The sequence below is a fragment of the Mus caroli genome, unplaced genomic scaffold (genome assembly GCF_978045245.1).
Source record: "Mus caroli unplaced genomic scaffold, Mus_caroli_1 scaffold_6, whole genome shotgun sequence".
Classification (NCBI taxonomy): Eukaryota; Metazoa; Chordata; class Mammalia; order Rodentia; family Muridae; genus Mus; species Mus caroli.
Window position 1 is genome coordinate 59738549 of NW_028227261.1, and position 24813 is coordinate 59763361.

At 40.5% G+C, this 24813-nt stretch overlaps 1 protein-coding gene across 7 annotated transcripts in view; it reads right to left on the bottom strand.

Annotated features, from left to right (window-relative positions):
• Fggy (FGGY carbohydrate kinase domain containing) overlaps positions 1-24813 on the bottom strand; it is a 369309-nt gene that overhangs the window by 114757 nt on the left and 229739 nt on the right. For 6 of the 7 annotated variants that reach the window (XM_085839183.1, XM_085839180.1, XM_085839182.1 and 3 more), the window contains exon 9: positions 10518-10625. The exons of the other annotated variant lie outside the window; for it this stretch is intronic. In XM_085839183.1, the coding sequence (XP_085695309.1) occupies positions 10518-10625 (108 nt within the window). The remainder of the gene's footprint in view (positions 1-10517; positions 10626-24813) is intronic. 7 annotated transcript variants of the gene reach the window in all.

The window sequence follows — 24813 nt, forward strand, 5'->3', positions numbered from 1 at the left end:
ATTCGGTCTTGAACAGACTGTTTTGGCCCCATGGAAATTGACTGTTTTTCTTAAGAACCTGAGCTGTGAACAAAGGGAGCAACATTTTTGGAGACACTGAGGCCAGGTTCTGGCTCTGCTCTTCACCATCTTTGTGTTTTTGAAAGAATCACTAAGAGCTCTGCACCCCAATATTCTTCTTTATAATCAGCTTTGTTTTAAACAGCATTCCTAGAAGGAAAGTGTGAGTGCTAGGATAACAGTAACATCATATCACATAGGATCTATAATTCATTTACCTCCATCAACACTAACCTAAGAATTTCATGTGCATTATTTCATCGACTGCTTACAGAGCCCTAAGGAAGATGCTGATCTCCATTCCCAGACTGAATTTAGAAAACTAACTTGTTTTGGGTCACAGGGCCACATCTTGGACTCAAGTTGTGATCTCTAACATCTAAAATTCTATTAGTAACTGCTATGCTGTGTGGCCTAATAAAATTGTAGGTTGAATGTAAGTTAGTGGATTCTATCAGGAGCAATTTTATGGAAATTCTTCAAAATACCAAAGCCAATCAGTCATTTAAAATAAATCGTGCAGTTTTTCAGTATATATTTCCTCTAGATCCAACTTTGGGTAACTGTTAAGGCATATCCTACATATCTATCATATAACGTTGTTTCTTCTAAGTGTGTTATAGAGCTATGAAGGCTCCCATGGTTCTATGAGAAAGAGTTATACAGAAACATTTATCCAGAGGTGTTCACTTTTTCCATCCTGTTTCCAATCCCATTTTTTTACAATCCATTTCCTATACACACTTTAGCTTTCTAACAGGCTAACAGGCAAATATAAGATAAATCAAAACTTTACATTTGATGCTAATTTTATGGGAAGAACATTAGGAGTCACAAAGCAAATATTTAAATGAACTTCCAGTAAGACATGAATGTTCTTTTATGAACGCAGTTACTTAGAGTTTATTGAATGCTAAATATACTAGGAAATGTGCTTACATTCTGAGGACAGTAAAATATATACACAACATACACAAAAGTACATTAGCATACACTAGGAAACCAGTCTTTTGGTAATTATTAAAGAGGCACAAAGATGGAAGGACATAAGGATGTAAAAGGAAGGGCATTTGGGTAGCCCACATGACACATAAATACTTCTGAAGTGAGTATGGGATAAATGAGCCACAGTGTTGAGAGCATACATCCACATAGTGCTATCTATTTCCTCTTGGCATTGCTTACCACTGCTTTATATTTCAATCTGTTTGTTTTAGACACACCTGGCCACAAGGTGAGTATATGTTAAATTAGGAGGAAATGGCATAAATTTGGATGAATAAGGATAGGAGGGAAGGACAGTGGACCTTGAAAACATTTCACTGAAGAACATAGTTGGAAACAAAATAGAAAAAAGGTAGCTGATGTGTTGACTTACTGAGCACTCACTCTAACAGTCCAAAAGAGTTTGTTCACAGGGTCAACTTTATAACTTATGTTATACTCTCTATGCATTTAGCACACATAGATGCAGAAAGCATGCATAGCCAAGCAGTTGTCTTATTTCTGCTGCCATCACCTTAGGTTTCTGCTCTAAAAGAAATAGCTGAAGAATGCCAGAAGGCTATCCCCTGTCAGGATGGGGAGGAAGCCAAGGATAGAGTAGGGTTTCCAGTTGGTTTCCAGATGTACTTAAGATAGGAAAGTCATCTTGCAGTAGATACTCTGGTTTAGTCCCTTATATATTTAGAATCTGGGGAAATGGTTGTGTTATATAATATAATGCAAAGATCATAACTAGCCAGCATATGGTGGCATCTGGCTCATAGGTAGACTTTACATGGTATGTATTATGCTTTGAAAAAATGGAGCAATATTTTTAAACAGGAACGTTCTCCTAAAGTCCACATTTTGACTTTGAGAATGACAGGTAAAGCACTAGAATCCCCCTCCTTTCCCCTGGTGAGAGTCATCAAATTCACAGGAATAACAGCTGTCCATAGCTCTGCCCTCCATCAATACCAACAGCAGACATCAGATCCTATCAATTCATATCACCATGGAACTCATAACTTACTTATTAACAAGACTCTCTTCCCTATTCCCACCTCTGCCAAGTGGATGGATCTGAGCTGGATCTCAGAGTACAGTGGGGACAAAAAATGTTCCTGTGGAATCAGAACTATTCCTTTGTCTCTAGGATAAATTTAATCATCGATACTACCCTCTGGCCCATGAGGCCTTTGAGTTTTGACATTTGATGTGGCTGAGAGAAACCATGAGTGGCAGGGAACCCTAAGACTAGAGTTCTAGACTTTCCTAAAGCCTACTCTTGGAGAAAACAATTCCCATCTCTGATTCTCTCTAGAAAACGTTTATCCTGCTAACATGACAAATAGCCAAACAGGAACAATCACAAAGGGAAGGCATTCCTTGAAACAACACTGTTGACAAAGAATTCCCAGGCAAGGACAACATACCAAAAATGGAAACCTGGCATCTTTGTATCTGTGTTTATTTGTCAAGATAAAACTATCTTTTTTCATTCCTATTAAAATTGTTCTGAATATTGCTTTTGAGGATATCTATGACATTTTCTTGTGGGAACAGTAAAGACATCATTAAGAAAATGACTTCTCACTTTCACAACTATTTCCTTTTAATTTGTGTTATTAATTTACATCATAAGTTTTTATACCCACAATAAACTTTGTGGTACTGAATAATGAACCCAAGGCCTTTTCCCTGCACCAAGCTACCTGCCAAGCCCTTGTTTTTGTTCATATTTTTTGAACTAGAGTCTCATTATGCAGTCCATGCTGGGCTTCACCTTCTCAAGTGCTGTGATTACAGACACGTATGATCAAGCCAGAAATTTTTTTTTTCAAATTTGTTTCAGCTCTTTATTTCTCTTGTCTTTTTATCCAGAAGGATAGGTTTTTAACCAAAACCAAAACCGAAAAAACTTGGCTTTATCCTGACACAGAAATATCATGAAAATATGAACACAGGTGGCTGATGACAATGATGGAGGGAAAATCAATTTTCTCCAGGGATGGGTTAGCCATTTATAATTGATCAGACCTAAACACGTGTATACTTAAGCAATACTAATTGGGATGAATGCTGTGTGTGTGCGAGTATGTACGTGACAATAAAAGTTATAGAAGAATAAATCATTAAATTCTTTGGGAGGCAAGTATAGGAAAGACTGGGGGTGGAAGAGGAAAGAAAGGGTGAACGATGTAAATAGTTCATTCAGTCATGAAATTCTAAAGAGAGGGGAATGAAGAAAACATGCTGGTGAGAGGAACTGTGGATTCCACATAATAGTCCTCAGAAAAGTATAAACATCACTGAAAGGTAATGCTAACTATGTCTTGTTTTTTTCACAAATTTCATATCAGATTTACATAGAATAATTTTCATTAGTAAGTGGATAAACTCTGATTTAATTCAAAAGTAATTCCTTCACCAGCAAGCTGGAGCTTTATGTATTTTTAGTTGTTAATTGGTTCCTTTATTTGTGAAGCTAACATCTGATATATGGTTATTTTGTGCTGTTTATCATTTTAAAAGCAGAATACAAAGATAAATAAAAGTAGTTTTTCTTACAAAGGGAGGGATTATGTCAAAATTCAAATATAGTCTTTAGTGCTTATAGTTTTCATAGATTCTACCCATGTTCCTGAGCATCCTAAGCATAGTGAATAAGCACAGGAATTCAGTGCAACCAAGATAGATGGTATTTCTTTTCTTAGTAAAATTATCTCTATAGAGAGATATAGTCAACATTGTAGGCTCCCACTCCCAGGAAACCTGCTGGGCATGCTGGCCAAGGAAGCAGGTAGGTCATCTTCACTCTCCTTCCCATGCTACAATTCCAATTTCCCACTCTTATCCCCAGCTTATCAAAGACCACTGCTGTGGCCTCTGCTTTCTCTCTGCCCCCATTGCTAGGGTTCTACAAAGACCTTCTTCTTAGCCTTCCTCCTTTACCCGATTCTTTTTTCCATGGTAGGTCTCAATACCCAAAGGCACTCTGTCCCTGGAAATCCAATGGCCTGGAAATCAGGTAAGCAGTCTTTTTGTTTTTCATTTCCAATTCCCCAGTTTTGTTCCCAGCCCTGCAGCAGAATACCTGTAGTGGGCTATCTTCCCTCTCTTCCTCCATTCCCTGGAGACTCCACAGATACTCATTGCAGACCCATGCTTTCCTCCCTCACATGAACGCTCTCACTCAATAGCTTCATCACACCATATCCTATCTCTGCTCCTTCCTGTCAGATCCCTACCTAGAAACATCTTCTACCTTAGACCCTAAGCAGCGACTCTCTACTAGGCAACCCATATCCAACACAGTCTCTTGAGATCCAAGAGGGTAAATGAAACCAAGGAATGAAATCCTATTCAACTAGCCATCAACAACTAGAATTACAATCATCTAAAACTCTAATGCCTAGGTATCAGCATAAAAACAGAGGGACAACTAAGACAGTATGTCTCCATTACACCCCAGCAACCCTAATATGTAGGCCCTGAGAAATGCAATATAGATGAAGGGACAGGAACTTCAAAATAGCTCTTGTGAATATGTTCAAGGACTTTAAAGAAGATATAAATAAGTCCATTAATGAGATCAGAAACAAAGGCAGACAGTGGGACAAAATAAAGAGCTTAAGACATAAAACTTTCCATTTTTAAGGAATCAGAAAAGAAAGTCCAAACTGAGATAAAACTGGAAATAAAAAATGTTAAATCAAAATAAAAGTCCTGGAACAAAACATCCAGGAAATATGGAATATGATGAACAGACCAAATCTAAGAATAATAGGAATAGAGGAAGGAGAAGAAATTAGGGTCAAAAGCACCGAAATATGTTTAATGAAAGCATAGAAGAAAATTTCTATAACCTAAAACAGGAAATGCCTATCAAGCATGCAGAACACCAAATAGACTGGACAAGAAAAGAAAATCCCCTCAGCAAATAATAATCAAAACTAAACATACAGAACAAAGAAAGAATATTAAAAGCTGTAAGGGAAAAAGGCTAAGAAGCATATAAAGGCAGACCTATTAGAATACCACCTGACAGAAGTTCAACAAACTATAAGAGACTATAGATGCCAATGCAGACTAGTATACTTAGCAAAATTATCGATTGCAAATTATATTTAGAAAATAAGATATTTTATGACAAAAAAACCATTTAAGCAGTATCTATCTACCAATTTGGCTTTACAGAAGAAGACAGAAGTAAATTTTCAACCTAAAGAGTTAAAAACAAGTAAAGCAAACACAAGAAAACACAAGTAATAAATAATCCCAGACCAGCAAATCAAAAGAAAGAGAAAAAAGAGACACCAGACTTTCCAATTACATAAGGAAACATAAGGTTTATACCCTCCAAGTGAAACCCAAGACAAGTCAGATGGTATTCTAATAGGTCTGCCCTTATTGGTCTTTTCCCCTTGCAGCTTTTAATATTCTTTTTCTGTTCTGTATGCTTAGTGTTGAATATTATTTGCTGAAGGGACTTTCCTTTCTGGTCCAGTCTATTTGGATTGATATAATAGACAGAAACTCAAACCATGCTTTTTAAAGAGCTGGTCTGTGCTCCAGAGACCAGAGCAAAGGCAAAGGGGATGGGAACTGACAACATTTCTGAGAACAGGTAAGAGAGACCTATGAATGGGCACAGATTTGGGGGATAGAGACCCCTTATGATTTACTGATGGGTTAGATAGAGTAAGAGAGAAAAAATAGGAGTGATATGAATTAATCCTACTTTTTGGTTTTAAAAATTACAAATGATAGTAGCTCCTTAGTGACACAAACACCAAAAGTTTCAGCTCTGATAGCGTAGCAGCTACTGCAGTCAGACAGGCAGTGAGTCCTGACCTCTTCTGCACACCTTCCTTACACCTAATTCATTTTCTCCAATGACAGCAATGCTGTTCTAAACCTTGACCTGTCCTTTTTAGGTATATTTCACATGTAATCCATCAAGCACTTCTTCTGAGTTTACTGGGAGAAGATATCCTAAATCTGATGAGTGCTCACTGCCAGCACTATCATCTCAGCTGACTGCCTGCACTAGCTCATCTCTGGCCAGTGCTTCCACTCTCCCACCCCATCAACAATGTAAAACAGAGCAGGTCAGGGTCAGAATGACCCTTAAAGTCTCACTCACAGTATTTCATAGCCTACTTTTATCCATGGGCTCTCTATTTTACTTTGGATAATAGTGAAAATCCTTACAGTGGTCAAAGAAACAACTTCTTACTTCTCTATTCATGTGCCCTTCTTGCTGTTTCTATAATAAGCTAAGCACATAGCACTCTCAGGCTCAGTGCACTTAAGGTTCCTTTGACCTTAAATATATCTATTTCCCCCTGGACTCCAAATAACTAACTGCCTTTGCCTTCTCATTCTTTGTTCAAATATCACTTGATCATCTTACTTAAAACTGTAAACTCTGAGCTGGTGAGATAGCTCAACATGTAAGGACACTTGTTGACAAGTTTGACAACCCGAATTAAATCCTTGAAACCCACATGCTGGAAGAAGTGAACCTCCAGAATTTTCCCTTTGATTTCAACATGTGCACTTTGGCACACATGCCCTATCCTCATGTGCATGTGCACATCTGAACACACATATGCTTGGGCGCATTCACACACACACACACACATACACATACACACACACACACACACACACACACACACACCAATATAATGAAAGTAAAATAAAACAAAATTGCAAACTGCTCATCTGAATTCACAAGCAGCAACTTCTACTAACGTAAAAAAAAAACCTATAACATGAAATGAAAAGTGTTTCTTTGTTTGCATTATCTATCTTATTGTGTTAGAATGTACATTTGAGAAAGGTTCCTTCTGGGCAAAAATGGCTGTTTGAATCATTATTATTTCCCATGATGATGAATACCTGGGATATAGAAGCCTGGAATAAATTCATCTTAAAGAGTTTAGAATTAATTCAAATTCAAGGGTTGGACATGTGCTGGCAAAACTACCTTACTTGTAGTGTGAACCAGGGATCAGAGAGGAAAGATGGAGTGTTGAGGAGCCAGTTAGGTGACTGTGCAGGAGGAGCTAAGAGGGCATCATTATTTACACAGAGTTGGTCAGTATATGCATGAAGTCACCACACTGCACCATGTGAGATGCTGTGGACACACTTGGCATCTATCATGGACTTAAAGTCACCACTGATGTGCATATCTCTCACAGTTTGCAAAACCTGACAACTGCATTTGCTTCGAGCTACTTGGATAGGATGATACCACAACTGAAAGTAACTGTTTCTCAAAAAAGTCTACAGGAGAAGGCGGCATTCAGAAATAAAGCTCCCTAAGAGTGAGGGCCGGTTGTGGCAAAATCTGGCAGCAAAGTGGCTCTGATTTGTGGCTTTCCACTTAAATGTAGCTGTAGGTATTTGGTCAAGTTGTCTCACCCTTCTTTACTAGTAAAACTGAAATAACAAGAAATGTATACATATACTGTGAAGAGCAGAGAAAATGCCAACTCTTAATGGACCAAAACACATCTTAATGGGCCACGGACATTGGTCCTTAGTAAATCTGAGATCCTATCTTTCCAGGAGGCAGCAGGTATAATACCAATGATTTAATGTGCTATCATGAATTACAGTTATGAGGTCTGTGCCCGACCTTCTTATTTGGTGATAGACTACTGGGGTGACCTCATTCTTGCATGGCCTAGTGTGACAGGGCCTTGTAGTCCTTTCATGTGAGTGGATGAATGATCCTCTTCTTGTGCCCAACAGTTTCAGAAAGTCAACGCCACTTCAGGGCAGCTCATCAACTGGTTTCTCTGTCAGACCAATAAAAATCAACTCCAATTAAGATAGAGAAGAGCAGTTGGAGGGTAAATGGACAGCCTCACTGACTGCTTAGAGTGATATGTTGTGCAAAAAAGCCTATTCAAAAAACAAGTTTCTGTATAGCTATTCTGATGAATAAGCAAACTCAGCCCAAAGTTTCCTGGGTACTTGGTGATTCAACTAAACTCAATCATACCCAGGAAAGGAATGTGTGCCTTTTAAATAAGGAATAAGTGAAATTAAATGTGTGAAATAAGTAGATAATGAGCCTAATTATCAATTAATTAATTAGCTTTGAGTGTCAATATTTTCATGTATGTATATAAAGTACCTGGTTGCTTTCTTATGTCCCTCTCACTCCTTGTAACCTTTTTACTTAGTTGATCAAGGGTCATCTGTGTCACCACTGGGTTGGAACTATTATTTGGAGCCTGGTGACATCACTAGTAGAAGCATAACTAAAGGCAATATTTTTTTCTCACTCTCTCTGAAACTCTCTTGTAGACAGTTCAGCAGTGAGGGCCAGGGCACCATGAGTCCTTCCTTCATCTTCCTTCATCTATGCCTGGCTGCTGATAGGCCCATCTGTGCAGACAACCATAGATGTTGGGAGTTTATGATTGTGTATAGCGCAGAAGGAAGCCTTTGACAGCTCTTCTTCCTATCTTCTGACTTACATTCTTCCCCCTTTGTCTTTATCAATGTCTGTGCCCTTAATAGAATCTTAAAAAGCCCTTTATTTAGGATGGAGGATTCAACCGTAATTTATTCTCAGTACCTTGTATCACCATAAGTGTCTGCATGCACTGTGGTAACACGGGGTTAATTCTTAGTCAAATGAACTGCATGGAGTTGCAGAGCTAGAAGAGATTCAGTGTACTGAACCACTGAACAGTCTCTCCAGCCCCACAAACTATGATACTTTTAAGTTGGACCTTTTTTTTATTTTAAATTATGATATTAGCTTGAGATTTTGAGGTTAAGAAAAGAAAGGTTATCTTTTAATAGTGATATGTTTATCAAGTTGAGAAAAAAAAGATTGTGCTAGTTTTTATTGCCAGCTTGATATAACCTAGTGGTATTTGAAAGCTGCCTTGCTGGGAGGTGGTGGCGCACTCCTTTAATCCCAGCACTCGGGAGGCAGAGACAGGTGAATTTCTGAGTTCGAGGCCAGCCTGGTGTACAAAGTGAGTTCCAGGACAGCCAGGGCTACACAGAGAAACCCTGTCTCAAAAACAAAACAAAAAAGTTGCCTTGATTGGGTTCACCTGTAGCCATGTCTGTGCAAAATTATCTTGAATGATGACTGGTGTGGGCATGAGCCTCCTTAGGCAGTGGGGCTGAGCTGTGTGAGAAAGCTGAAAAGAGTGTCTGAAAAGACAGATGGTGCAAGCCAACAAGCAGACTCCTCTATGGTCTTTGCTTCAAGTTCCTGACCTTGGGTTCCTGCCTTGAGTTCCTGTCCTGACTTCCCTTAGTCACAAACTGTTACCTGGAAGTGGAAGTAGGAAATAATTGGTTTTGATCACAGTGTTTTAAAACAGCAACGTAAAGCATGTTTATCGGGTTGGACAGTGGGGTTCTTGCTCTGCTCCCTAGCTTTTATTGTAATCCATTTTTTAGAGAACAATTTATATTACACAGGAATTCAGGATGAATGCACTCATCCTCAAATCTGCATGCCTTTTCCACTTTCACATATTCTCCTGTGAACTCCCTCCCTTGTCTCCTCTTACTCAATACACATGACTTTTCCCTACTAAGAATCTCCTAGTCTAGCATAGCCCCTGTTAACAGTACTCCTCCTACTTTATGAACTCATCTGTCTTCCCTCTTAAAAATTCCAACAACTGAACACATTTTCATGAAGCACCAACTATGGATGGACAACCAGGCTAGATACAGAAAGACTCATTGTATCCTTCTTGCTTTAATGAAGTGAAAGTGTTCTAGAACAACAGAATAGAAAGCTAGTTATAATAGCTATCACCATGGCTGGAATACTCTGCATCTGGCTCTCACACATACACATAAGCACATACAGACACACCTACTTGATCAAATTCTGGGTGATTTTCATCTTAATTCACATGTAATGTCCTCAGGGAGGCTTTCCTTGAATTTGGACTAAATTAGCTAGAGCTACATCTTAAATAACAAGTAAATCATCAAGATAGTAAGTAATTATAAAGAAGGGTGGAAGAGAATCATGCACAAAGGGATAGAGGAATGGAATTATATGAGTCACTGGAAATTTGTGTGTAGGAGGAATTCTTTACAAATCTAAGTGACAGGTATATTTGTGAAGCTAGAAGAGACAGTCCTTGAAGCATATGATCACTCAGAAAATTTTCTGGATAGGTTTGCTGAATTGTTCCTAGGACAACAGGAAACCATGAAATGAAAGGCAGCTGATAACACTGCCATCTAAAAAGAAGAGGAAATGATCAGGTGAGAAAAGCAGCTGCCTCCTGCAGCCTGAGCCACACCCCTCCGTTTGACTAACAAACTACAGGTACTGAGGATTAGGTTCTGGGCTGAATTCTGACTTTTGAGTTATCAATAGTCTAGCTACTGAGTGAATGAGTGATGTACTAAGATGGAATGACAACATTCACAACCCTTTGGAGAAAATGCCAACTTACCAATTTTCCAGTCACACTCTGACCACCTTCATTCAACCAGAACCCAGGGACCATGGCTGAGAAATAAGGTCCCCAGACACCTGGTACAAACACTGGATCTTTGCTGATCTGGAACAACATAAAAAAGAGACAATGTACGTGAAAAAACCTGACCCCCCAAGGAGAGGGAGCTTTATTCTCCTACCACTGATGTTAAGTGATGTTAAATAACCACCAGAGAATTCAGCTTCTTATAAAGTTTTTTTTGTTGTTGTTGTTTGGTTTTTTTGTTTTTTGTTTTGTTTTGTTTTGTTTTGTTTTTAGTGGGGAAGTCACTCCCTCCCAAGGAAGGGCATGGCTCTATCTGTGGATTTCTTCTTTTCAGTTCATTCAGATGTCAAGGGAGCAAAGGTGATCATTTTGAATAGGCGTCGACCAAGCTCTTCCACAATAACTTCCTCTCTGTGGCAGGAATTTCTGGTCTCCATTCTCACTCTTCCAACATCTACACAAGCAAACAGCTTAGATCTGCTCGATAAGGTCAGCTACCCATAAGTAAGAAGCCAAAATGTAAGGTGTCCTACTTCCACCAAATAGCATATCCAAGACAAAACACAAGATGCAAATTCTTATCCTTGTCAGTCCTATTTTATGAAATTAAAAGGCTAACTCTTCACCCTTGACAGCATGATTCTATGAGATCAAGCAGGCTCTAGGCAATCAATTTAAATGGCCACATTTTGGTTTTTAAAGTTAATGTATAGCTAGTAAGGAAAATGCCAAAGTGCTTGACCCTTTTGCATTATAAACTGGACTGCAGCTACTCAAGGAAAGCTTTTCATCTCATCACTTAGGTTAGGTTGAAGACTTGCTGACTATATGATTTTTTTTTCATGACAATAAACTTTCCTCCTTCCCTTGTTATTTTCTTCTTTTCACATGTGGAGAGGTAGAGGGATGGATTTCTTAGAGAAAGGAATAGCAGGAGTTCACTCGATGATGGGAGACAGGCTACCAGGAACAAAGCCCCGTGGGTAAGAGGTGCTCTCAAGTTCAAGATTCTGGATTGCTTTTATAGCAGGCTATTATGGCCCTTTAGTGAAACAGAAGTGTGTACAAGAGGAGCCAGGGCAGGAGGAGTAGTGGTCATGGTACATATCTCTCTTCTACCTAACAAAGATGGCTGCTGAAGGCCAATGCATGGCTGTGGCAGCATTCCTGAAAAGGAAGAGAGGGAGGCAAGGCACTCATTGTCCATTCTGCCTGCTCTCAAAGAATGGGATCTGGGCTGGTGAGATGGCTCAGTGGGTAAGAGCACCCGACTGCTCTTCCGAAGGTCCAGAGTTCAAATCCCAGCAACCACATGGTGGCTCACAACCATCCGTAACAAGATCTGGCGCCCTCTTCTGGAGTGTCTGAAGACAGCTACAGTGTACTTACATATAATAAATAAATAAATCTTTTAAAAAAAAAAAAAAAAAGAATGGGATCTACTCATTTATTTATCTAACAAGTCTTATTCAGCTTGAAACTAAGCTAAGCTCTTGAGATAGACAAGAAAACTGAACAGTAGTAATTTCTGGCCTCATTAACTTTACCTCCTATCATTAGCACAGAGAGAGATCTATAATCACCCCAGTGCTGGCTATTCTGGCTCCTTTTTCACTTGACTGCTCATTCTTCAAATCAGTAGGTCCTCTGACCTCCAAATCTAAAGGAAGCAAAGAAAGTCAAGGAGAAGAAAGGCAAAGAAACTATCTAACACTATTAACTTTGGATTCTGTCAAGGGGATCATTATAAAAAAAAAGAGGGATATTTAATATCTAGATAGAAACAATAATTTTACTGTGCAGGAGACTAGTCTCTACAAAAAAGGGTTAAATTTACATGGTTATAATCACTCACATTATTTCACCAGATGTTTCCTGAGTTCTACTGAGACCCAGATGTGGAGCAGGTACTGAAGAAAAATGATTTAAAAAAAAAAGAGCAGAGTCCACGTTCTCATGGATCATGATGTCTCAAGCAGGAGAAGACCAGAGTGGCCACTCACTCAGGTATGGAGAAGACTTACGTGTTTTTAGAGCTAATATTCCTGGGTAATAAAATCTCCAGTCTTTACAATGCCCCATTGGGACAGTTGTTTACCTTAAAACAAGCAGAAATCAAATTTGCAGGCAAGTGTGTGATTACAACATGATGAAGGAAAGAAGGAAGCTGAAAGGAACTCCGAGAGTTCGGAAGTGAGGGACTTCACAGAGTCTAGGGTCAGGAAAAGTGTCTCAGAGAAGGCTCCCTGTGAATTAAGAGGAAAGTCACCTGGTATTCACTCAGGTAGGCATGTCTGTGTGCTATCTGTGAAAAAGCTGGGAAATACTCTAGCCACAGTGAACACATATTAGCTGACACTCAGTTTTGTTGGTCTGTCTTTTCCTAGAGAGGTTTCATTCCATAATGATCTTACATACTCATTGTTGGAACACACTGGTTTGGGATGAGTAACAAAGTCTTTATTTGTAGCTACTGAGGATCCAAGGTTTAGAATGGTAAGCTGCCACTCACAGAGGCCAAACCATCTCTGTTTCAGAACTCTGAACCCCATTTGATGCAATAGAGCAGAGAGGTCCTATAGCTTGTATATGGTCAAGTAGCTAGTAAATGCCTGAGGTAGGATTTGATCTAAGTCAGTGTGCACCTTGATCAAACCCTTGGATATACTTTTAATTTTCCCACAGATGACTTAGGGAGAGTATGCATTGCCTTAATGAGTGTTTTTTCCTCCTTCTTGCAGTAATAAAACACCTTACCAAAAATAATTTGGAAAAGGAAGGGTTTACTTCAGTTTACAGGTCTCTATCAAAGTCCACCATAAAGGGAAATAAGGGCAGGAACCTGGAGGCTGGTGCTGAAGCAGAGGTCATAGAGGATCAGTGCTTACTGTCTTGCTCTCTCGTGGCTTGCTCATACTGCTTTCTTCTACCATCCAGGACTATATGTCTAAGGATGGCACAACCTATGGTGATCTGGGTCCTCCCACATCAAACACCAATCAAGAAAATGCCCTACTGATTTACCTACAGGCCAACCCAATGTAGTCATTCTCTTTTCTCCAGTAAGCTTCCATCCCAGATGACCGTACCAGATGGCACATGCATCATTTCCTACCTCCCACCTTTGCCCCCCAAGCTAAAGATGGTATTATGCTACTGTGGCAGGATTTCACTGAGAGACTGGCTCTGCTACTCACAAATGTCCAGTGGAGGCTTTTGGTTTGTTGGTTTGGTTTGGTCTGGTCTTGGGAAATGGTTTGGGCTGACTATGTTTGTGATCTCTCCTTGGGCATGACACATGCTTCTCATCAGACATTCCCAGTCAAGTGAGGAAATAAAGTGTACTTCCCATCACTTGCAAGCCTGTGTTCTCAGGAAAAGAGCTACAGTTTGTTTTGAGGGAGGAGGATGCACACTAGTGTATTTATGTGTTCCTTAATCCTTCACAGTACACGTAAATATTTGAAAATATTTTCCTGAAAGCTCCTTCCATCCTGATTCTCTCTTGGCTTAAGGGTTGCTCTGTGAGGAGGAAGATCATTGCCCACACTAATGACGGGTGTCCATATAGAACACTAACTTCTAGGCCTAACGGCACTGCTGGCCTCAACACAGCAACTCTGCCTAGGGACTTGGTAGAGACCTTACTCTGTTATAAATGACACAGTTCTTATAACTCTGAGGAAGAACCAGCCATTACCCCTACTGTGTATATATGTAAACTGAAAATGTTAAATAACACGTATCCAACATTATAAAACTACCACAAAGAAATCATCCCAAGACCTCTATAGATGTGGTCCTCAACATTTCTAATGCTGCTACCCTTTAATATAGTTTCTCATGTTGTGATGACTCCTAGTCATAAAATTATTTTTGTTACTACTTCACAACCTAAATTTTGCTACTCATATGAACCATAAGGAACACGTTTTTGGAGGCAGAGATTTGCCAAAGGGGTTGTAGCCCACAGGCTGAAAACCACAGCTCTACAAGTATTATACCTACGTCTGACACATTAAGATATTGTTCCAACTTTACCATTGTCTCTTTGGACCCTTCATATACATGTGAAAGGTAGAAAATGAGGGCCATCCAAGCCTAAAGATTCACACCAAGTATACAATACTCACTTGCCTTAAAAGCCAGTATGTTAGGATGTGTGTTTGTTTTTTTAAATACAAATATATATTTAACACACTCATTATTATTTAGATCAAACTAGCCAGGAACATAAGATAGCTCAATCTTATGGCCTGTGAGTGGACTATCATAAATGTCAGGATAGCCCTGCTTTAGACTCCCAAATACTGGCATTGCAGCATGGACCACATGCCTGGGCTAAGTTAGATAATCTTAATTTCCAGAAGAATTTTACTAAAATTGCCCTGATATAGTTGTTAATAGAAGAGAGAGCTCAAGTCAGGAAAAAGACTCATCTTGATTATATTTCTTATGCTGCAACAATTTAGACAAATTTTCCTCCTCAACTTTTTGACCCTTGGTCTCCTTGATTTCAAAGTGGAAGGGCTAATATTAATATCTACAAGAACGGAGGACACTAGTAAATATTAAATTCTGTTACAGACACAGCTTATCTTTGTTAAAAACCCAAGTCAATGTTAGTTCTTGAACTGAGGCCTGTAGGGTGGAACAGCAGGGGACAACATGAAAGACCACCACGAATAGGCTCCTTTTTTAGTCAGTATTGTTAGTAACAATACTGAAAAGGAGATGAGAGCAAACCAGCATATTTTCAAAGGCTAGACCGGGAAGCCTTGTTATTAGGGCATGTGTCCAAAACCAGGATCAAATGAACTCAGAGAACTACAACATAACAGCAAAATCCAGAGGTTATCAGTTGGTATTTATTTAATGATATAGCTAGGTTTGGGGGTGGGGTGTTTATTCATTTATTTTGCTTAGAAGACTGGCAATATCGTCTGGCACAACCTAGGTATAGGCACAAGGGCATTAATCTTAGTATCAGTGTTACCACTGAACTTAGACATTTGACAAATGCTTTGACCATGTGTACTCTATATTAAATTACAAAATGCCAACTAAATCTTTGATTGCATACTACGTTATCACACAACATTTATGAGAGTCCGAGAGAGGCATGACTCTATCGATATAACTAAGCAGATAAATTAAATCTAAGCTGAGCAGGTCAAAGAGCTAGAAGAGAAGTCACTTTTGTGTGCTTGTAGGAAACTCCCCACCTATTTCCCTCTCTCAACACCATTCTCCCAGCTATAAGATGACTGGAGCAGAGACACTATTCTCTTTGAGCTATAATTCTTAGATTCCAAAGAGTTGACTCACTGCATCCCAGCTAGTCCAGTAGAACACTCCAGTGAGATATTTCAATAGGCTGTGCTCTCACATGGCCTGGAGTTTATGGGATTGTGTCAGTTTGTCTCTTGGGGTGTCTCCAAGTACCTACTTATTCTGTCACCCAACTAATTTGATGCTAAGACTATTGGAATTTTTTTTTTCAAAAAAACCTGTTAATTTAACTTTAGGCTGTATTTAATAGCTACAATCTATAATCTCAGACATTAGCTGGGTAAGACTTCAGATACATACTGAGTTCAGACTACAGTTTAAAAGCTGAAAAGATTGGGAGAGATGGGCTTCAAAGTTATGTGTATCCAAGTCTCTATCCTCAATAAACTTAAAATTCAGTGGGAGCTGAGGGTTTCAGGATGGGCTGAGCATGGGGTACACTTGTGAGTATATATATTTATCTACCCTCAAGTTTCCTTGTATGTATGTCAAATCAAACATACTGAACATAATTACAACCCGAGATGCCCAAGGCACATGTGCAGACTCCTACAATGATCAGAAATAACAGGCTGGGGTCAGAAGTCACATTCCAAGTGTTCCTGCCTCTGGTCATGTCTTCTCAAGCTAGCTGGAAGCAAGGATGTCACAGGCCCAGTTTCATGTAGGGCTATGCGCCTATTGGCTGGGTTCCCTGAATGACAAAGTCCAGATGCTTGCTCACAACTCCTTCAGGGAGAGGTGACTGGCTGAGTGCAAGGAGCTACTGCAGCTCCCTCTGTTCTTTCCCAGCCCTTCACCCTGAGGCTGGTTTGGCCTAAACCCCTGGCAGGACAGGAGGCAGGCTCCAGACAACAACAGTCCTGGGAGGGAACAGGAGGCTTTGCTTGGACTGTCTGCTGCCAGGTTCGGATGTTTGGAGAGTGGCAGCAGACCTGTGTGGGGCTGGGTATTTCCATGGTCATCTCTTCTTCCAAATGGACTATGATATCGTCTTACCAGAGGAACAAAAACATTTATACATCTATTTCTGCCAACTCCCTGATGACTACTTAACACACACACACACACACACACACACACACACACACACACACACACACACACAAGAGGGGCCTGGAGAAATGTTTATGAACAGAGGGAGGCTCTGGGTTTTTTACCTCTTGGTTTGCCTTGCTCGGCTGAACACTATAATGAGCTATCAGTGTGCCTGTCTCTCCCAGGAACCAGTTAAGATAAAAGTAGTTGCTACCTTCAAGGCAGTGAGCATGATAGAGCAATGTGAGCATGGGCTTGGGAAGTCGACAAACTATTCTAGGCAATTCTGACTAGGCCATTGGCTGACCACGTGATTCTGTGTCTTTCTGAGGCTTAGTTTCCTGACCCATAAATGCGACTAGTCATCAACCAGAACAAAGTCCAAGATCAGCATGGCACAGTGTGTACAAAGACACTGTGATACACTAGGCTCTTAAACAAACTGTTAAGCAGCAGGTGGTTTCATTCTACCCCTTCTTGAGATAGTGGGAAGCTTAGAGTTCTCACATGGCCGCAGGCCAGTTATTAGTCTGTCTCCTTAGGAAATCCTTCCTCCTCCCCGTGATCTGTCCTCCACCTTTTATTACCTCCCTCTCCCTGGGCTCATCTACTCGAGCGAGTGCAGGGACAATGTGTGTGCTGTAGAGTGCCACATGTTTACCTCAGACTCAGACCCCACTCCTGAGTCTCTCACTAATGTGACTTGCATGTTCAGATGATACATCTAAAAGAGAATCTGCTACCCTTTAGGGCTCTTCTTATTCTTGGTCTTTCTCTAGATTCCAGACTTAACTTATTCACTTTTCATCTGCCCACAACAGGTCATCCTGTTCTTCTGTCCACAAGCACAGTCTGTTCCCCATTGCTGCTGCCTTAGTATTATCTCCCATGTCTTGCTTGTACTATTTCATCAGCAAGTAAACTGATTTCCCTTTCTCAGTTATTTTCCTCCTCTCCTCCATCCTCTCTACCCCTACTCAAGCCAAATTCTGTATGTCCAGCAAATGACCTTTCTAAAACAAAAACCCAATTGTATTATTACTTAATATTGATCCCTGACAGATGACATACTTTCTAATTTGGCTTTTCCTTATTTGTTTGACTTAATCACAAGATTATTGTCTCCTGATTCTCATCCCTAGCAAGTCTTTCACAGACTAAGCCCTAGATTTATTGAAAAACTTGAAATTTCCCAAAGTGAGCCATTTTCTTTTTCATCGCTGTTTCTTCATAATTTCTCCTCAGGCAAAAAAGCTATATATTCTCCTGAGATTTGGCTCAAAAACTTTGGATATGGCTCAGAGCTTAGGAACAATTCCTTCTCCTTTGAAGGACCCTAGTTTAGTTCCTAGGACACAGATGGAGTGGCTCAAACCCACCCATCAGTCCAGCTAGGAGGATCTGACACCCTCTTCTGTACTCGACCTGTGCCTTTCCTGCGATGCTCATACCAACACCCACATATAGACAATAAGAAAGAAAGACTCAGCTCAATATTTTCACCTTTGGTGTACCATCTTTGAGCATTGACCCCCTCCGTAATAGCTCATGGAACGCTCTTGCCTGCATCTTGCCTTTACTCAGCATTTCTCATTTTGTAGGTTGTTATACCATAACATGTGCATAAATCTACAAATATCTTTTAAAAATAATGTATTAAGCCATGTTGTAAATTAAATTGCTATACAAGTTCAGGACATGGCTCTTATTTTGAAAACACAGCAATACCATTCAAATTAAGAGCAATTATAGATGATAAAATTTGTCTAACTGCCGAAGTACAATAATTGTCTAGATTACTTAAGACTTGGAATAAACTCCAGAGCACCAGGATAGGGTGAGAAAAGCATGTCCAATAGCCTTCAGTGAAACCTGGCTCATAAAGCTCAGGTTTGCCAAATCTTTTGTGTGGAGAATTTTAAAGGATAATCCTCCTCCAATGACGAGTTTGCCCTTCCTAGAAGCCCAATCTCTGTTTTACTCTGAACAACAAAAAAAGTATATATGAAGCATGTCTGAAGTGATCTCACAGGCCCAGCAGCTTGAGCACATAGGAAAGTACTGAAAAGGTCTGTCATCCAATCAACCAGTCTTTGAATTTGGGATGGGGGGGGGCAGTCCAATGTTGCCTGTAAATCTGCTTGTAGAGTTGGACTCCTTAAGCACTGAACCCCTCATTCTCTATCATTTCAAGGCCCACATGTAATCACAGTAGAAATTGAATCCATATGTTTCCCATTCACTTGTATTTCACACACCCAGAGCTGCATTACAAGATACAATGAACAGCCAACTTTGAAGCCATCTAAATATTTACCCAACTCTCCACTGGCTGCAAAGGAGAAGCCATACTTGACCTCCTGTATACAAATGCCTATCTGGCTCCCATGAGATGAAACTGGTTTTCAGCTTTGAAACCTCTGAGCTGTGACTCTAAAGAAACAAATTCTTTCCTGCATCTTTTCCAGAAACCAAACAAACTGTGCGAGTAGACAGTTATGGATCTCTTCTGTGGATTTAGAAAAAACCAGTCATGTAGGATAGATAGGGCAGGAGAGTAGAGAGAACTAATGAAGACGAGTTAGGCTGCTCTGTCTTTTCGAGATGGAGCCTTAGTTCTGCTGCTTCGATATCAAGTGGCCAGGTAGACATTCTCCTCCTCGTAAAATCACCCAATAGTGAGCATAGGACTAGTAGTACTAATTGCCAAGGGGTTTATAGATAAAGAGACTGATGCTCCTGTTATTGTTAGCTATTAGGAGAAACAGCTCTGTAGTGCAGACTGGGGGTTAGGGAGGAAGCATGCCTGGGGTGGCCTCCCAGCTGGGGCTGATCAGAAGATGGCAACAGAGGGAGATTACATGCCTATTCCCTAGCCATATACATAGTCAGTTATTACAGCATGTTTCTGACATACATCTACTTACTTGTGACTGGCAAACTGTGGATACTTTCAAATTGTGTTTCGGGGTTTCCCTGGTACTTACATTTTTCTGATTCCAGTCTCTGACTTTAGACACCACCTCCTGGGTGTAACCATTCACTTATTTTGTTCTAAAATTCAATGTTCTGTTTTAACTTTCTGTGTGATATGTGTTCCTAGGATCTTCATCTTAAATACAGGACTGCTATTACAAACATGCAAGGATGAAGAGTAGCATCCTTTGGTGTAGGGCGCCTGGTTCATTTGGTGACCATGGAACTGCAGACTGTATTGCATCACTTATATGCATATAAGGCGTCCTTTCTATTTACTACCTGGAATTAATGTGAAAGTTTAATTTTCAAAACTAAGGCCTGGCATTACATAGAGAGAAAAAAATCTCAAGTGAAGTACAGTGGCTGCACTGGTTTGAAAGAGGAGAGAAAGCAGGACCACATGGGTGGCTTAGACATTACCAGTATATTCCTTACACAAGTAAGTATAGGGAGGCTTCACTCCATTAATAGCATATTGTGTAGAGACAAAGAAACCCTTGATTGATTTGTAACAAGGCAATATATATATATATATATATATATATATATATATAAGACAGGGTCTCACACTGTAGCCTTGGCTGGCCTAGAACTCACTCTGTAGATCAGACCAGTCTTGAGTTCATGACAATCAACCTGCCTCTGCCTTCCAAATTATGAGATGAAATTCCTTAAATATTTTAAGCAAATTCAGTAATAGCCTCCTACGCTTACAAAGAGCAATTTTCTTGATGAGGGGTGAGGGCTATACTTATGTCTGTGGGTATAAAGACAAACAATTAGAATGCAGTTAGAAGTTTGTTGGTTTAGTAAGGCAGTGGCTGTAGGTTCTCCTCCAAGATCCATGACTTCACTAGCACTGGGCAGTTGGATAGGTTTCCAATACCAGCCAATAGATAGATGAGAGATGATAGACAGACAGACCAATACAGACAGATGGATAGATAGATAGATCAATAGAAAAATAGTTAAAAAATAAATAAATAGATAAACAACAATTAATGAAAAAGAGTCCATGCGCTTGAAAAAGAACAAGGAAAGCTATATAGGAGTTATTGGAGGGAGAAAGAGGAAAGTGCTCTCCCAAATACATGAAAATCTTAAAAAGTCACCATCTCTGTGCACAGGCACTAGCTATTGTCTTTTGGACATATCCTCTCGAACAAGTCACTGTGTTCCAGGTATGGCTAAGAGGACATTCATGCAAATCTAGACAAGAAGAAATCTGCTGTGTAGAACTCTTCTTCCAGTTTTGGCTTAACATAAAAAGGTAAGGTTAAAATGGCTAGGCAAAGAGCACTAAAAGCTAGCTAGATGTGGAACCTCCCTTTGTGACTTTATAAACTTTTGTTTATAAATAAACAAAAGTGTTTGTCAAGCCCAGCTGAGATGCCAGGGCAAGGCTCACCGTATACATCTTTAAAAGGAGAATGATGAATGGTAATGATGGTGAGACAGCATGAAGTCAAGAGGAAATGGCAGGTATAGAGAAGACAGGATGAAATGCCCTATTCCTTTCGTACCCAGGGACACCACAAATGTGACAGATGTACAGAAGTGATCCTAGCCCTCCTTCCTGTCAGCACTACAGTAGGCCCCTGAGTCTACCATGCATCAGTCCTGGGAGACCTGAAATCCCTAGAAGGAACAAGTCTCCATCTCCAGGTGCCCAGTTTCACATTTTTGCCCCTAGCCTTAAGATCCGGGTAAGCCTGAGTCCATTATACTCAGTTTTGATGAAAAAGGAAAAAAAAAAAGAATAGGTTCAGAGCATTAACTCTAACAACTAAGTCCAAACCAGGATTTAACCGAATCTGACTCTACGACATTCTCTTTTGAAACAATTTGATTTAGAAAAAAAAAGTTGCAAAAAATAGTCAGAGACTCTTCCAGCTCAGCTCTTGTGGGCCATGAATAGATATGCAGCCTGTCCATTTAATAAAGTTGTGGGATATCCTATATAAGGAAATGTGGGGCGGGGGCATAATCAAACAATTCCTGTTACATCCTCCATCTTTTCTACAGGCAACAGCCGTGCTGTGAGGTTAAGTTGAGAGAAAAACTGTTTTACATTTAAATAAGATCATATGAAAGAGAGGTGGTTTGTAACACTGAAGCAGGAATACAGAGACTCAAAGGAGAAAGGATATTGAGGAAAAGGTAATTTGGGGGGTGCTTAACCCCTGTCTGTGTGCAAAAAAAAATCTCTACTAATATATAAGGTATGCAAACACTGTAGGACAATCAGAAACAAATGAAATGCTGGCTTCAGAGTAACAGGATTCAGCTGTGGGCAATGGCCAGGAGGCAGCTTTTGTTATGAATAGATCATCTGGATGGGAAGCAGGCCTGATTCCAGCCCTTGGAGTAGATCTTTCGGGGTATGAGAAAGTACTTGGGCCCATCTGGACTTCCTTAGGAGAAAAGAGAAGGGACGAAAACAACTGTCAGTAAAATATATGGCATGATACAGCACAGCTCTCTGAGGGTGGCTTAAATGGAAACTGCACGCTATTAATTTGTATTCAGTTTGCAAACCAAAGAGAATGATAATTGCCCTTATTTTTTAAATAAAAAAAAAAGGCCAACAAAGGCACACAGTGGGCGTGGAGGGAGGGGGACTATTTGCCAAGAAGTTACTACAGTTGAATGCATTTTTTATTGGTAATCTCTGTGGTCTTGGCAATTCCTAGTTTACTGACAAGAAACCATGTCTCTTGGAGGTCAATGCCTTTCCATAGCTGCAAGGATGTTATGTGGCAGGATGCAGATCTGATCTGGACCTTCACGTCTTTCTGTTGTAAGGGGTCACCTCTGAGCAATTCAGCAACTATGGAGTCAAAGCACATCTGGGGGCTCCAGGGAAGCAGCCATTCACCTCCTAGATTTTTACCATTTCCAGGGAAGTAGGTTTCTAGGGAAGGGCTATGGGTAAGGCCCTGTCAGAAAAACTCCATGACTGAGTTAAGTTCACTTCAGGAGTCCCTAGACTTTCCCTCTCTCTACACTTACTAGGTGGTAAGATAAGGAACTGGCCTGGCTTTCAGACTTGTCAATTCCAGAGAACCCATGATCTCTGCATGTGATATAGTCTGGCTTGCCACTGTCTGGCAAACTGAGAACCTGGCTCTCACTTTAGGGACAGACAAATAGCTCTTGAGCAGGAGCTATTTTCTTCTTTCTTACTTGACTCATAGGATGGTAAAGTAGCAAAGTAAGGAGTCCTGGCAGGACAGACCGGCCTTCCGTGTGCAGAACTCGGGATGGGGGGCTGGACACTGAGGCTATACCCTTAGCCATAGTACAGAAGAGGACCATCTTGGTCACCTATGAATAACAGGTCTGTGTAGCAATTGATTAGCCTGGTCCCTGTCTGGCTCCCCTCTTGAAAAGACAGACAGGAAAATTTCCTGCCAGGATGTTGAAAAAAAATCTATAGGCAGGTTAGAATAGAAAGCCACTCTGGGCTGTCCTTTTTCATCTCTTCAGGCTTCAAGACAGTCTGGCCTTGCCATGTGCTGAGTCTATGACTCCCTGTACTCTTTATTATGTTACTAGGGAATATTTAATCCACATTTCTGTCTGAGTTCAAAGTACAGACAAGTCTCGTTAATCCTTGTGAGATGCAAAGATGTCTTCACGAGGGAGGGAGCAGCTGAAAATGGAAGTAGGCTTGGGTGGAAAAAAACCTGGGTCTCATTTCTTATGCTGAACCACGAAGACTGCTCAGTTTTCAATTTGTGTCTCTAATGGGTTGATGTAAGAAGATAACTGATGTTTACACTCAAGGCATTTGTATTAATTGATGCTCCCTCCTCACCCCAGGAGACTTTACATAACAGCTGCCTCCTAGGGTTTCAGGGCCATTAACTGAGATCTTAGATGCAAAGCAACTGTCTTGGTTCCTGAAAGATCAGAACAGTTGCCTGATAAGAGGCAGGGAAGTACCAAAAGAACTACTCAGAGAGGTTGAAAATCAATTCTACCCAGAACAGGGGCCCTCAGGAAGTATTCCACTGAGTACCTGGGTACCTTTCAGACTTGGGGGAGAGAGGTGGAAACCATCCTGCCTTTGGCTAACTTCTCAGGAGTTGTGATGTCTGACAGTCAATCCCAAAATGGCAATACATTATCATGAGAACCTCAGCAGAGGTCTAAGTTCTTAGGACAAAGCTGCATAAGACACTATGTTCTGGCTGCAATACAAGCAAAATATAAGAAAACTCACTATGGAGTCACCAGACTCTTAGTGTCTGGGTCATCATCAATGAAGCAGGAGATGTGTAAAATCATGTCAGTCCTAAGAACAAAGGAACAGACAGGCAGAGGGAAGGATCTGAAAGGCTCTGGAATAGTACTGAAACAAGTGTGAGTTTTATTTATTTATTTATTTGTTTATTTTGAATGGAGAAATAATCAGTATTCTCATTTTGGCTACTTTATAGTTAGTTGTCTACAGGATTAGAGCTGATGGTTCATCTGAGTCTGTTGACCTGTTGACGGCATGTCCATTGGCTCTCCTGCCTGACATTTGGGGGGGAAGGGTCATGGGCTATGTAAGTGCAACTCACAGAGCTCCTTCTTGGCCAGCTGCAGCTTCTGAGCAGCTGCACAGTGTGGCACTGTGTGTCCTCTCTCATCTTGCTGAGAAATCCACAGACACTTTCCAGGTCTCCCCTTCAGAAATGCCCTAGCCCATCCCTCCTCCCCCTGCCTTTATGAGGGTGTTTCCCCACTCACCTATCCACTCATCTTCCCTCCCTGGCCTTCCCCTACACTGGGGCATCCAATACCCTCAGGCCCAAGAGCCTCTCCTCCCACTAATGTCCAACAAGGCCATTCTCTGCCATATATGTGGCCAGAGCCATGGGTCCCTCCATGTGTACTCTTTGGTTGGTATTCCAGTCCCCGAGAACGCCAGGGAGTCTGGCCAGTTGACACTGTTGCTCCCTCCATT